General features: G+C 35.2%; 1 protein-coding gene across 1 annotated transcript in view; it reads right to left on the bottom strand.

The window, feature by feature from the left end:
• The window catches only part of ELF2 (E74 like ETS transcription factor 2), a 92040-nt gene that overhangs the window by 64075 nt on the left and 13131 nt on the right, over positions 1–14834 (bottom strand). Inside the window, exon 2 of the mRNA XM_007941212.1 lies at positions 11295–11460. Within this exon, the coding sequence (XP_007939403.1) occupies positions 11295–11460 (166 nt within the window). The remainder of the gene's footprint in view (positions 1–11294; positions 11461–14834) is intronic.

Below are 14834 nucleotides of genomic sequence, written 5' to 3'. Positions count from 1 at the left end.
AAAAAAACAGACTTACTAGTCTGATGAAGACCGGTAGAACCCTCGACAGTATGGCCATGAGATACCCTTCAAGTTAGGAAGTGGACTTAACCCCCATGACTCAACTGGCAGCCAAATAATAGACAGACCATAAGGTAAACAGCAGTATCAGGAGAAAATGGTATGCACTCACGACAACAATCAAGTATATGAGATCCAGAGGACAGCATTTGGCCAGGGATAGAGCTAAAAAGGTAGGAAGTGATGGAAAGGAAAAATGAATGCAAGGGGTAGGCATAGGGAGGAAGTGGAAAGAATACTGTGGGGATTGTAGTAAATGTCACAAAACAGAATGTGTGTGGACTGTTGAACAGAAAACCAATTTGCTCTGTAAACTTTCACCCAAATCTCAATTTTTGTAAATCTGTATCACACAATATTTAAAATACACCAAAAAAAATTATGAAGAATCCAACATACATGTATCTACCACCTACTTTATAAACATTGGCAGCAAATCCCTTTTATGTACTCCTTCTTCCTTAAAATAATCCCTATCCCCACCACCTTGAGGCATTCACGTTAAAAACCCTTTGTTACAATCAAAATAAAACACAGCATTGTACCAATGCACTCAACTTCCCAGTTAAAAAAAAAAAAAAAAAGTCCAGCTATGCAACTACCTTAATTTCTTTTACTTTAGCTTAGTATGGGCAATTAGCTTCATATGGGCAATGAGCATACCTTAGAGCCCACATCTGTAGAGACAGAAAATGTAAAGGAAAGTAATTAAGAAGAGTTAACTAGGTATTAGAGTGTTGTGAATGATGAACTAAGGAGTTCAAACATTATTTTGATTGTCTTATTTTTTTTTCACTTACTGTATTCAGTATTTTGGAAACAACTAAATTTGTATAGACAATACTTTGCTTTTTTAAAACTCTTAAAAGGCATTAACCTTTAGATAAGGGCCTACATATATGCACAGTTTACAAAGCCCCCAACAGTAAGATTTTTTACCTCTTTAGTTTCATTCTAAAAGTAGCTGTGGTGGTGCAATGACTGACTAAGTGCTCAGCTGCTAACCAAAAGGTCAGTGATTCAATCCCACCAGCAGCTCCACAGGAGCAAAGACCTGGTGACTTGCTTCCATAAAGGTTACACCCTTGGAAACCCTATGGGGCAGCTCTACTCTGACGTACATCGCCGCTGTAAGTCAGAATTGACTCAGTGGTGCCACCATCACAACCAAGCTACATCTTAATCCTCTTTTCTTCTCGTAATTCATATTCTAGCCTTTTGGCAACTCAAAACAGGCCATGTTCCCCTTATTCCAGATTTTCAACGATGCCATTCTCTCTTCTTGGCATACATTTCTGTCTGCTAATTCTTTCGAACCCTTCAAGTTAGTTTAAATGTCACTTCCTCAGGTAGGGATTCTCTGACCTCCTAGGCATTCCCCTTCTATTTACTGCTCTATCAACTTGCATAGAATCTTTCATTAATCCTATCATAACATTCATCACATTTTATTGTACTAACATGTTTAACTGTTCATCTTCTTCACCAAGTGAAGACCAGTGAAGGCAGTGGACAGGGTCCTGTTTACCACAAGACATGGACCTCTGAGCCAGGCACACTACAGGGTCCTCGGGTGGTATCTTGCTGGATACATGTTGTAATGAATTTGCCTAGAGATATGTATTAGAGCATAGTAGAGCATCACTATTTGTATATTAAGGAGCTCTGGTAGCGTAGTCCCTAAGGCACTTGACTGCTAACCAGAAGAAGGCTGGCAGTTCAAACCCACCAGCCACTCCTCAGAAGGAAGATGGGGCAATCTACTTCCATAGTGATGTCGCCTCGGAAACCCAAGAAGGGGTCGCTATGAGTTGGGTCCAACTCGAAGGCACATAACAACAACAACATTTGTATATCAAAAGAACTATCTTGCACTATCCCTACTTAGCAACACTTGTAACCTTGTTTGTTATATAATCCAGATTAGGGCCTCTCCTTAGTCTCAATTTTAAAAATTGTATTATTTAAATATCTTGTTGTATAGCAGACTTGGAAATAAACCAGTTTTTTTTTTTTTTTTTTTTTAAAGTCTTCTTGAGTACAAAGGAATGATTCCTACTGGCTTTCAAAGCCAAACAAACATCCTGTAACAGTCACTTTCCTAGATATACTTCCCCTTCTTTTTATGTAAAATAGATGTATCTTAAAAAGTTTATGAATACCACTGAAAATTATTTCTTTTCATTTCTGCTTTGCTTCCAGCCACTGTTTTCTCCTTCACATAATTAGTTACCTGTAAAGCAATACTAAGGAGCTCTGGAGGTGCAATGGTTAAGCACACAGCTGTTAAGCAAAAGGCTGGCAGTATGAACCCACCAGTCACTTGGCAGAAGAAAGACGTGGCAGTCTGCTTCTGTAAAGATTACAGCCTTGGAAAGCCTATGGGGCAGTTCTAGTGTGTCCTACTGGGTCCCTAGAATCAGAATTGACTTGACGGCCCTAAAAATCAGTGGTTATTTTAAATAACCCTTAAAGAATCTTCTGTTAAAACAATAGTTCTAAAAGCAAAGGTTTAATTTCTTTTTCTTTTTGTATCACAAAATCCAATTAAAAAGTGACAATTAAGATACAACTCCATTATTTATTGGTTCAAGTAAATGACTCATATTGAAATATTTTTCATCTTCTATAGTTTCCATAATCTATGGTTATTTTGTGTAGTTTTCAACAACCTAAATATTCTTTATTTAGGTACCCTCTCAGTCAAAAATTTAGAGGGACTTCCACAACCACCACTCACCTCCATTTTTCATGTGTCTGATGTTTTAATGTCTAATTCCCAGTAAAGGGGAATTTCAGAAAGATTCATAATTGCACAGTACTGTATTTCATTCATTCTACAGTGTTAAGTTTCTTCACATTTTGACATCTGAAATTAGGATGCATCTTACAATTTATAGTCTCATAAAATTTATAACTAAAAGCTTTTTGTTTTTTACCTTTAGTGGTATAAAAATATTTCTTATAATTGATGGTATCTCAGGCTAAATGAAATATAGTTATTAAAGACTTAAAGTTTTTTCTAATAATGCTTTCTAACTGATTTAAGGAGAAAAATCACAATAGAGTTATAATTCAAGTTATTCTAGAATCAGAACAAAAGAATTTCAAATTCACATTTACCTTTTTTGGAGTATCTGTGACTAGGCTAAACTCAAGAAAATGAGGTAACTTGAAGAAAATACTCTTAAACAACATTTAGGAAAAGGCTTAGACAGAACAAGAAATAAGAGAAATAACAAAAAAAGATTTGAAGATGTTCAGTCAATAGTAGCTTCCAAGAAAGCAGAGGCATGAAATAGTCCTAAAGCTGAACTATAAAAAGAAACAAATTTTAGGAACATGGTAGGGGATGAGTTAGACAGCAAACTATTTAGGAAGAAAAATACTATTTTATTATTTCTCCCTCCTAAAGGAGAAAGCAATGTCACCTTTTAGCAAAAATATGGTATAGCTAGTTGCAATAGTTAAATTACATGTAAAATTGTAAACATTCTTAATAAATTAAAAACCAACCTACCAGCATTGTCTTCCTTCTGGCTCAATCTGTTTCACCTTCAGGTAATCCTAGGAAAGGGGCTCCTTTTCAGATCCCCAGTTTTTCATGTCGATCTTCTACCTCCCTGTGGCAACAATATTTTCTAATTAAAAGAGTCCTTTTGTGCCACAGGGAGGATTTCTGATGGTACAATAAATACAAAAGTTATCACAGCTCAACATGAAGTCAAATTAAGTCCTGAGATTCTTCAAGAAAAAAATCTAGCTTCTTATATTATTTTTCAAGAGAAAAATCTGGTTTAACTTTTTTAAATTGAGTTTTCAAAAATTTAAACTTTCATTTAGTTGGAAAAAAAAAACACAATGCTTTCTTGTTGAATTTACAAAGTTTCTTATCAATCATCTGTGTTTTCAACTAATCTCTAAACAATTTTTTTTGATCACTGAAAAGTTTTCTTGATAATTACTCTAATAAAACCAACATTTTATATTTTGTTAGCTGGTTAAGAAGCAAAGTCCTGCCCCCAATGATCTTAAGAAAAAGTACAAGCAGCTGAGCACTTTGCAGTCAATGTTTATTAGTAAAGATTAATAAGCCCACTTGTATTATACAGAATGATGTTAATTATGCTTAAAATGTACATTTAAAAAAACTGGAATGAAATATTAAAAAGCAGCAGTTATTACCTCCTTGCTGGTAAGATTACAGGTGATTTTTATTGTTTATTTTTTCAATACCTCCCAATATTTCTAATGAGTACATATTGCTTTTATTTTAAGAAAAAAATTTAAGTATAAGCAAAAATGATTGAAACCTCCTGTGATTTTAAGACAAAGTTAATCTGATGTAAAACTAATATGGCTTTGATATATTTTGGATGACTGTTTCTTGGATGACTAAGGTACTTGACTGCTAACCAGAAGGCTGGCGGTTCAAACCACCAGCCACTCCTCGGAAGGAAAGTTGGGCAATTTACTTCCATAGTGATACTGCCTCAGAAAACTAAGGAAGGGTCACTATGAGTCGGGTTCGACTCCACAGCACATAACAACAACGACATCATTCTATAGTTTAAATAACCTTAATGTATTCAACATATAAATAGCACATAATAAAAAAAGAAAATATATTATTTTTTTACATAAATGGTTCTATTTTGTGATTCCTTTTAAAAATAATTTTTGGTTATTGTTGTTCAAAATATACGCATAAATGGTTCTTGGTTATATTGAAATGCTAAGTCACTTTATTTCAGTTTTTATTTCCTAACCAGCTACTATGTGTTCAATACTATACTGAACAAAAGAATAAGTTAACTATGTTTTCTTACTGGAGAAACAAAAGGAGTATATATACAAGAATACTACTAAAGATTAAATGATTGGTGCCTGAAAACAGATGGTATAACAGATGATCAGAGAAAGGAGCATTCAGTGTAGGCCCAATTGCTGTGGAAAGTTTCCTGAAGTTGGGCCTTAAAGAATGGATAAAATCTGAACTCATTCCAGACAGATGGAACTGCATTTGAGCAAAAACTCAGAAGCATACATAGCATAGTCCATGCAAGGGGCAGAAAGAAAATAGCTTGGGACTACAGTGTTTCAGTAGATAAGAAGGCCAGATTATGAAGGATCTACTTCTGGATGTTTCACTGAATTTGGTAGAGAAGTAGCCTTTGAAACCTGATAAACAGCTTTGAGAGGGTAAGTGTAGATGCCAGAGCACTCAAGAACTGTTGTTGTTGTTGTTGTTGTTATGTGCCGTCGAGTCGGCCCCAACTCATAGCGACCCCTCCTTGGGTTTCCGAGGCAGTATCACTACGGAAGTAGGATTGCCCAACCTTCCGTCCGAGGAGTGGCTGGTGGATTTGAACCGCCAGCCTTCTGGTTAGAAGTCAAGTGCTTTAGCCACTATGCTACCAGAGCTCCTAGACTAAGGGGAAAAAAATGAAGAAAAAGTATAGACTAAAGTATAAGGCATGGGTATTAAAAAAAAAAAAAAAAGTAGATGTGAACAGAACGGTAAAAAACACAATAGCAAGTAAACAAATCTACATTTTGTTTTGATTATAAAACACCTGTCCATATTTGAAGGCAAAGGGAACGTGCTAACAGAGTTAAAGGACTAGTTATGGAGCATCTATTGTGTCTTAAGTATTGTGCTAGAGGCTTTACATATTTATTTATGCATGCATCCTTACAACCCTGAATTCCTATTTTAGGACAGTAAAACTAAGACTCTGAAAGGCTAAATACTGCCAAGTAAGAGATAAAGGGGAAATGATAGACTGATACTAAGTAACCCAAGTCAATATTCTTCCCTTTCCTACTTAAGAGTTACTTAAAATGCTTTGGGAAAAGAAAAAAAAAAAAGACGTATATATTAAGCTCAAGGAATAGTCACCCAGGATTTTCTTGTATTTTGCCACACTTTGGCTCTTCTTCCTGTTCTTCAAAATATAAGCAGTCCCTAAGATTAATTCCTGTGCCCTTTGTTCTTTACCATAGAAAAACAAATACAATCTATAAATACTACTCCCTTGAGAATTTGATTTATTTCCCTGCTGGCTTCAAGCAAAAGTAGTTTCCAAATCAGTCTTTCTTTGACTTTTTTTCCACTAAGCTTCAGTTGTACTAGATATCTTCCATTTCCTCCCCACACCCGTCACCTCTCATCTATTCTCCACTCTTTACCCAGTTCTCTGCACCAGGAGGCTGACTAACTTCATCAACTGGGCTACCTACCATGGCTTCAGATTGGGTTTGTTTAATGGAGCATCCCGACAAGAGATTAGAGGGAGGAAGCAGAATGAGATCTGAGATACTTATTGCATGGCTCTGTCCTTGTGGCAATGCCCTCTAGCCAGGTGTGTCCTTTGATCCAAGGTCTGTCCTTGTGGTAATGTCCTCTAGCCAGCTGTGTCCTTTGATCCAAGATCTCAGATTCTCCCAAGGTGATATTCTCCCCTTGTCTATCTCCTTCTGAGTTCTAGTAACCACTCCCTCCCCTTGTCATTGGGCCAAAGGGCAGAAACAGCTCTGCTGTTGCTACACCTTGTGCACGTATTTATAAAAATATTTCTTAAATTATGCCATCTCTTTTGTGGTAAGCCATTGACTGCATTTATGCATCATTAAACACCTAAGCATTCCTCCTTAAATGCTCTGCTTCCACTCAAAATCAACTCACCTATTACCAAGCTTATCTGCTTTCTAAAACAGTCTTGCCTCTCTCTCATCACTATATATTATTTTCATCACTTCTTATTGTTACTTGTCATTGAGTTAATTCCAACTCATGGCAACACCATATATGCAAAGTAAAACTATTCCAGAGGGTTTTCAAGGCTGTGACTTCTCTGAAGCAGATCGTCAGGCCCATCTTCTGAGGATATCTAGGTGGGTTCAAACCACCAACCTTGCAGCTAGTAGTTGAACTTAACCACTTGCCCCACCAAGGGACAAAACTGAGTAATATTTTACCTAACTATGCAGTTCTACTCTGTCTTATCTGTAGGGTTGCTAGGAGCTGGAACTGACTCGACAGGTTTGGTTTTTTGATGCCCCCCCCCATATTTGTCAAATCAAATCTTGTTGAATCTTACATAATATTGCTTACATAAACTCCTTGTGTTCCTACTGCTACTACCTGTTTCAGTATTTCTCAAGTCATGCCTTGATTCATACTGCTACAGCTATTCTTCTTGCCTCATCTTCTCCCCTGTAATTCCTAAATCTACTGAAATACTAACTTTATAATATTCCTGCTCAAAACTTTCCAAGAATTCCTGTTTCCTAAATTCTTAATAATTAATTTGGAAATTCAATTCTCAATCTAGCCACAACTCTTAATGGAACCTCCTGTCAATGTCTTATTTACTCAACATCTCTGAACACTCATAGGATTTCAATATTCTATCCATTTATTAATTATATTCCCCTCAGTTTGCATTACCTTTCACCTACCTCCTATCCAAACATCTAAATCTACCATTGGTCCTTCTTCTGTATCCCTTTTCTAAATACTCCCTAATCCAGTAAACTGGACTTTCCTCTTCTGAAAATTTCTTTGAATTTACAAATAGTGCTCATTTGACTCTTTACTGTTTTGTATTTTGAATATCTATTTTGTCTCCATAATCAAATTGTTAACTCCTTGAGGGAAAGAAGCATGTTAGAAACAGTGCCTTACAAGGTATTTACTGATATATTCTTGAAAACTAAAGTAGAAGATTAAGAGAATATAGTGAAAAGTGTCTATTAAAGTGAAAGGTGAAGATGCACATCCTAGATGACGTAATCTCAGTCAAGTTAAAAGATTTCTATCAAAACTCATCTATTATTGAATTCATTGATATAAACTTGTTGATTTTTAAATATTAACACTTATTCATATTTACATTTTTTCAAGTAAACATAAAAACTGCATTTTCAAGATTTCAATATCTTTCTTCGTAATCAATACAAGGGACTCCCCTCCTCCCCCAACTCACCATCATCAGTTTACCCAGGAGACCCCTGGAACTGGTGAAGCTTATAGTCACTGGGGAAGATATTTCAGGCTTACCAGAGTCAAGACCATCCTTCACCTATGCTTTGTTACTATTTGTCAAAGGCTATTTATTAATCTGTAATTACCATCACAAAGCAATTTATAGGTTTAAATGAATATGTCTGTTAGAAAACTTTCAAAACATATTTGGTTTTGCCTATAAAATTTAAGAGAACATTTCTATTACAAATAAACTCTAATGAGGGAAATGTCAACTATTACTTCAGTCTATAAAAAGGTGAATAAAATAGTCCATAATTACAACTAATAAAATGTAGAAACTGCTTTATACAGAAAATAATGAGGATGTCTACATATATATCATTTTATGATTTTAGTACTTCTACCTAGTTATCATCATAAACACTGTTTCTAGTTTGGCTATATAATATGTATGGGTATATAAGAATAAAAAAAGAAAAACTTCAATGTGAGCATGCAGAGAAGTGATGTGACAAGTCAATAAATATAATTATGAACATTTTTTTAGACTGACATAATCTAAACTATAAAGGAGGAGCATTCCAAAAAGTGTCTCCTAGATGTCTAAAAGGAAATATTATTCTTATATGGATTTCATTTCCTGAAATTCACCAAATAAAAACTGTTGTAGCCATCTTATGAATATTCTTTTCCTTCTTCTCCCAGTCATCTTATTTTCCCAAGCCTACACATATCTGGAATTTAACTTACAAATTCATATCATCACACGAAATCCACCTGATCCTAATCCATTACCTAAAAGGAAACATGTAGTAGGATAAACCATAATCTTTGTTCATAGGGCTATGTTCTAGATGTCAGAAGAATGATAATTTATTCAGACTTTAACTCACTTATATATACATGTGAGTCTATAAACAGAAACAAATTTTGGCTCAGGTTAGCTGATTTTAAAACTAATCTATAAATACTAACAACCTTTATAAAGTTACATTAGAATCCATGAGTTAACACGGAATTAAATACGTAAGATGAACTTCTGAAGTAATTTTATACTACTTTAGAACTATCTACTAACAACATTTCCTTTTAGTGTTGAGAAAATACAAATCTAAAAAGTACTACCAAAAACTTTTTTTTAAAACATTACCAAAAAACGTTTTAAAAAATAATGTAAGTAGCTGCTCTTTTTCACCCAGATTTTGCATAGCCTCCTCTTCGAGGTCATAATTATTCATGTCTCTGACATGCAAATGACATCATTATCCTCAGAGTTCAGGAAGAATAATTAAAATATATATATATATCCCTTAAATAGCCTATTTGTTTAGTATTTTGAATTATATTTTTACCTGAGTTACTTTAAATTAATGAAACTTTTATAATCAGCTATATAACCAATAACATTTGACTGATCTGCTCTGGTGTTATTAACGTTATAAACATCCTAATTTCTCTATTTATGGAAATTTGACACTGCAGTTTTAAATTTCTTCAAAGGTTGCATAATAATAATAATCAGTATTTTTTTAAAATCAAAACACCTTCCAGAAATTTCAAACAGGTTCTACTATTTTTTTTCATTCAATTTAAGCTAGCACAAGGAGCCCTGGTGGTGCAATGGTCAAGTGTTTGGCTGCTAACCACAAAGTCAGAGGTTCAAATCCACTAGCTACTTTACAGGAAAAAGATAAGGCAGTCTGCTTCCAGAAGGATTATAGCCTTGGAAACCCTATGGGGGCTGTTCTACTCTCCTATGAATCAGAACTGACTCAACAGCAATGGGTTTGGTTTTTAGTTTAAGCTAGCAGTCGTGTGTGTGTGTGTGTGTGTGTGTGTGTTGTTAGTGTTCTGTTCAGTTACACTCCTATAATAAAATTACAATGTCTACTCCAAAATACCACTATACATATGACATTCAACTGCTCTATTTTTTTTTCCTCAAGAAGAAAATTCATCTCTGCCACTACACTTTCAGCTTCAGACAAGAAAACTCTCAAAAAAAGCATGTATTATGCCCTTGAGAGAACAATCATGGGAGAAGGAAGGGCACCTTATGCACAGGGAGACAGCTTAGGGGGCAGGAGAGTATGGAGGGATGGACACTGGGAAGTGGTACCTTGGGGAGGAAATTGGAGGGGAGCTGTTGCATTGTGGTAAACTGTGGTCAATGACATGAGACAAAGTATATGTGAACTGCTGTATCGAGTGTGAATTTGCTCTGTAAATCTTCACCCAAATCTAAATAAAATAAAATTAAAAAAAAAAAAAAAATGCCACCTGCATTATCTACTATAAATCAGATACTACTCCAGACTATGGTCAGTCATGAAGCTTATATGAATGAATGCTTATCTATTTTGGTAAAATGAATTGATTATCACTTCACCTAGGGTCTGTTGACACTGTTGTCATCACTGCTCTGAAGAACAAGTTACCTTTCAATCCCTTTAACTCAACAAAAAATAAAAATTAAGTGAACAACAGCTTTAAACTGGAAGTAGCTAGTAGTTCTAGAGAGTGCTAACAAGCATCAATGAGCAAAAAGACATTAAATATTTAAAGTTTTTAACCATGAGAGTTTGCTAACTCTGACAGAAATATATCAACAAATATAAGAATTTTTAGTCCGTCTAAAAACCAGCATATGGATCCTTTTTCTTCAGTAATAGCTAAATGAAAGTTTTAATATTTATTATTATTAAATAAAATAATCTATTTTCTTTATGATCCATAGCAAAAATCTGAAAATTTCTCTAAGAATTATAGATATTAATACCTAATTAAACATACAACTATCTCAACAGAGACAGATTGAAATACTAAGATTTCTAAGAAAATTAAAAGGGAAGAAGGATGCTTCTCACTCAAAAAAGGAATCATACTGTTTCATCAACACTGATTCAAAGAAAACTCTTAATCTACTGTAAAATAAAAATACCCTATCTATTTTTTGAATAATAATTAAAAAAAACCTCTCATATACTAGCTTATTGACCTCTCTAACTAATAATAATTAGTATTTGCACTCCCAGGAAAAAAAATACTAAAAATAATTTTATTATTATGGAGCTGTAATTTTGTTCTTGCAGGCCATAATAAGACACATTTCACTGATTTCCAAGCTACACTAAATAGTATTAAAAAGAAGTTCATAAATGAATTATTCATCTGGCAATAGAAATGCTGAAGCTTACAAAAGAGGGAAGTTATAATAACAAACATTTTATAAGGTATCTACCTGTTTCCACATTCTCGGTCTCAACTTCTTGTTCTTCCGCCACATCTTGCATCATGTAAGTCTCATCATCATAAACCAGAACCTGGGCTGCATAGCCCTGCTCTAATCTGGCACTTGGAACTGGCTCCACAATCACTGCTGGATATTCAGAAACTTTTTCACTTTCCTACAAGAGCAAATTTAAGAAACAATCAACTTTTTTATTCACACATTCATTTATTAAGACACTTCAGCTCACACAGTCTTAAGCAGTCCACATAATCAGTTTCATGTATTACAAATGTGAATGTAAAAACCAAAACAAGAAATAGGAAGCGCTAACTTTAATAAGCTTTTCAAGTCTTAAAAAGTGAGACACAGATTTAAAATTTTAAGTCATCAGGGCTTTAGGATTAAGATGCCTGATTTAAAATATGCATATAATTTCACTATTTCATGAAAGCCCATTAATGACACTAAATGACTTTTTTTTTTTTTAGATATAAATCCACAAGTACAAAGAGTACAAGAGAAGAGATAAGAGCAACAAACTCTGGGAAGTCTGAAAGCCAACAGATGAGTATTAAGTGGGTTAGTCAACCCAGGAAAGCTAAATCATAGCCTGGTAGCAGAAAAAGCTGGAAAACAAAAGACTTTACATCAGAAAATCCACAGAAGGTAACACCAATTACTTCTGGAAATGGAGTAGAGGGTGGGGAGAGAGGAGAGGTTAAATAAGAAAAATTAAATGAAAGTTGCTTGAAAGCACTTTAACTCCTAGCCCTCTTCTTCCTTCATGATGCTAGGCAACTGCCCCCCCCCCACCAGCTCAACAGAAAACTAGTTATTTTCTGAAAAGGGAAAAATAACAAGGTCTTTGAAATGTAACAAGCACATTTGTGCTAGTATTAGCACTGTATCAAAAACAGAGTTTTCAATCCTTGACTTTTAATAATAAACAGATGCCAAGTATCGCCACACAACTGAGAAAAAGCTTCTAACACAGAATACACACATATATAAATACACACATACACATATATACTGACAATCCTCACAGAGACATTATATCTATAAAACAAGAGTTGAATATAATTTAATAAAGAACAATAAAAAAGCAACTAGTGCTTAGAAATTAAAGAACACATTAGCTGAGATGAGAAAGTAGAGGCTTGTAGATAAAATTGAGGCAATATCCCAAGGTAAAAAACAATGGAAAATAGGAAAGACAAGGTAAGATGATTATGGCACCAGTCTAAAAAGTCTAATGCCTAAAAAACAGGAGCTCTTGGAGGGTAGAGTTTGGAAAGAAATCTAAGTAAGTTTGGAAAGAAATCTAAGTAGTTCAAGAAAATTTCCTAGGGCTGCTTTTGTTTGAAAGAACCCACTAACTGTCTACTGCAAAAACTTAAAGAAGACCTAAACTGACACACACCATTGTGAAATATCACAATACTGGAAACAGAACGATTAAGATTCTATAAGCTTCTGGAAAGGAATTTGAAGTCACATAGAAAGATCAAGACTCAGAATGACATTACGTCTTCTCAACAGCTACACTGCTAGCAAGATGAGAATGAAGCAATTTCTTTAAAAATTATAAAGGAAAATTATTCCCAACCTAGAATTATTTACCCCAGTCAAATATCTTATGAAAATATTTTCTCAGACATGAAAGGTTTCAAAACATTCACTTCACATGCATCCTTTATTAAGCAAGCGGAGACCCAAAACATTAAAATGGGCAAATGACTTGAATAGATATTTCACCAAAGAGGACATTCAAGTGGCCATAAAACACATGAAAAGATGCTCAGTGTCACTAGCCATTGTTGTCGTTATGTGCTGTCGAGTCAGACCCGACTCATAGTAACCCCTCCCCTTTGGTTTCCGAGGCAGTATCACTACGGAAGTAGACTGCCCCATCTTCCTTCCGAGGAGTGGCTGGTGGGTTTGAACCGCCAGCCTTCTGGTTAGCAGTGAAGTGCCTTAGGCACTACGCTACCAGAGCTTCCTCATTAGCCGTTAGAGAGATGCAAATAAAAACCATGAGATACTATTTCACTCACATCAAGATGGCTAAGATTCAAAAAATAAACAAAAAGTAACAAATGTTGGCAAATATGTGGGGAAATTAGAAACCTTATCCATTGCTGATGGGAATGCAAAACGGTAGAGCCCTTGTGGAATAACAGTGTGTCAGATTCTCAAAAAACTAAAATAAGAGTTACCATATGATCCAGCAATTCCATTCCTAGGTATATACCCCAGACTTGAAAGCAGAGACTCAAACCAACATTCAGTGCAGCACTACTCACAATAACCAAAAGGTGGAAACAATCTAAATGTCCATCAACAGGTGAATGGATAAACATAAATGTGGTACATACGTAAAACAGAAAACTACTTAGGCAGTAAGAGAAATGAAGTCTTGACAGATACTACAGTATGGATGGAGTTTGTATGCTGAGTAAACAAATCAATCACAAAGGGACAAACACTGTATGACCTCACATATACAAGAAGACAAGAAAAAGCAAATGTATAGAGAATAAAGTTTACTAGTGCTTACCAGGGGCAGGAGGGAGAGGGAAAAAGGGGGTTAATGGTGATGGAATAATCTCACTGATTAAAGGTAGGGTTGCACAGCCTATAATTGTAATTGCTGTCAATAAGTTGTATACCTGTAAAAAATTGAACTGACAAAAGTTATATATTTATAAGAAGAAGAAGAAGAAGAGCTGCTGCTCAGGCTGTGTATGTATAACCAAACATCTCATGGAATATGGTTTCTTGGTTTGGAGGTATGGGGTCATGGTTTCATGGGACATCCTAGTTAATTGGTCTAATAATACATTTAGTGCTTCTGTTCTACCTCCTGAATCACTGCATAGTGCGTAGGGTCTTAAAAGCTTTAAAGAAGCCATCAAAAGCAAACCTACTGGTATCTATTCACCTGTAGCAAGCAAGGAAAGAGAGTCAGGAATAGAAGGAGCATATGGAACATGTGGCTCACTGCTTCCACGAAAAACTGCCTCCTTTGCTGTGAGACCAGAACTGGATGGTGTCCAGCTACCATTACTGAAAACTTAGATCAAAGATTCCACTGAAGAACTCTGATCAAAAAGGGGAAAACAAAAAACAGAATTTCAAATTCTCATGAACTCTAGACTTTGTGGAGCCATGGAGGGTAGATAAATCCCTGAAATTATTGCCATGAGGATTTGGTATCTTTTAACTTTAAATGAAAAGTATCCCCTGAAGTATCCCAAAAAAAAGTTTAGCTAAACTAGCAAAAAAATGTGCTCCTTGATTGAGCACTGTGCTCTTTTAAGAACTATCATATGTGATACCAAATTGACAACAGCAACTCAAAAGATTTGATAGGAACTTTAGGAGGTAGTGAGTTCAGGAACAACTCAGAAAAGAGAGGGTGAGAATAGCTGCACAACTCAAAGAATGTAGTCACTAGATTATACATAGGAGCTCTGGTAGCATAGTGCCTAAGGCACTTGACTGCTCACCAGAAGGCTGGCGGTTCAAACCCACCAGCCACTCCTC

This window comes from Orycteropus afer, unplaced genomic scaffold (assembly GCF_000298275.1).
Source record: "Orycteropus afer afer isolate SDZICR_OR568_19922 unplaced genomic scaffold, OryAfe1.0 scaffold00076, whole genome shotgun sequence".
NCBI lineage: Eukaryota > Metazoa > Chordata > Mammalia > Tubulidentata > Orycteropodidae > Orycteropus > Orycteropus afer.
Note: the sequence above shows the minus strand (reverse complement) of the source record. Positions and strands in the feature narration are given on the sequence as shown.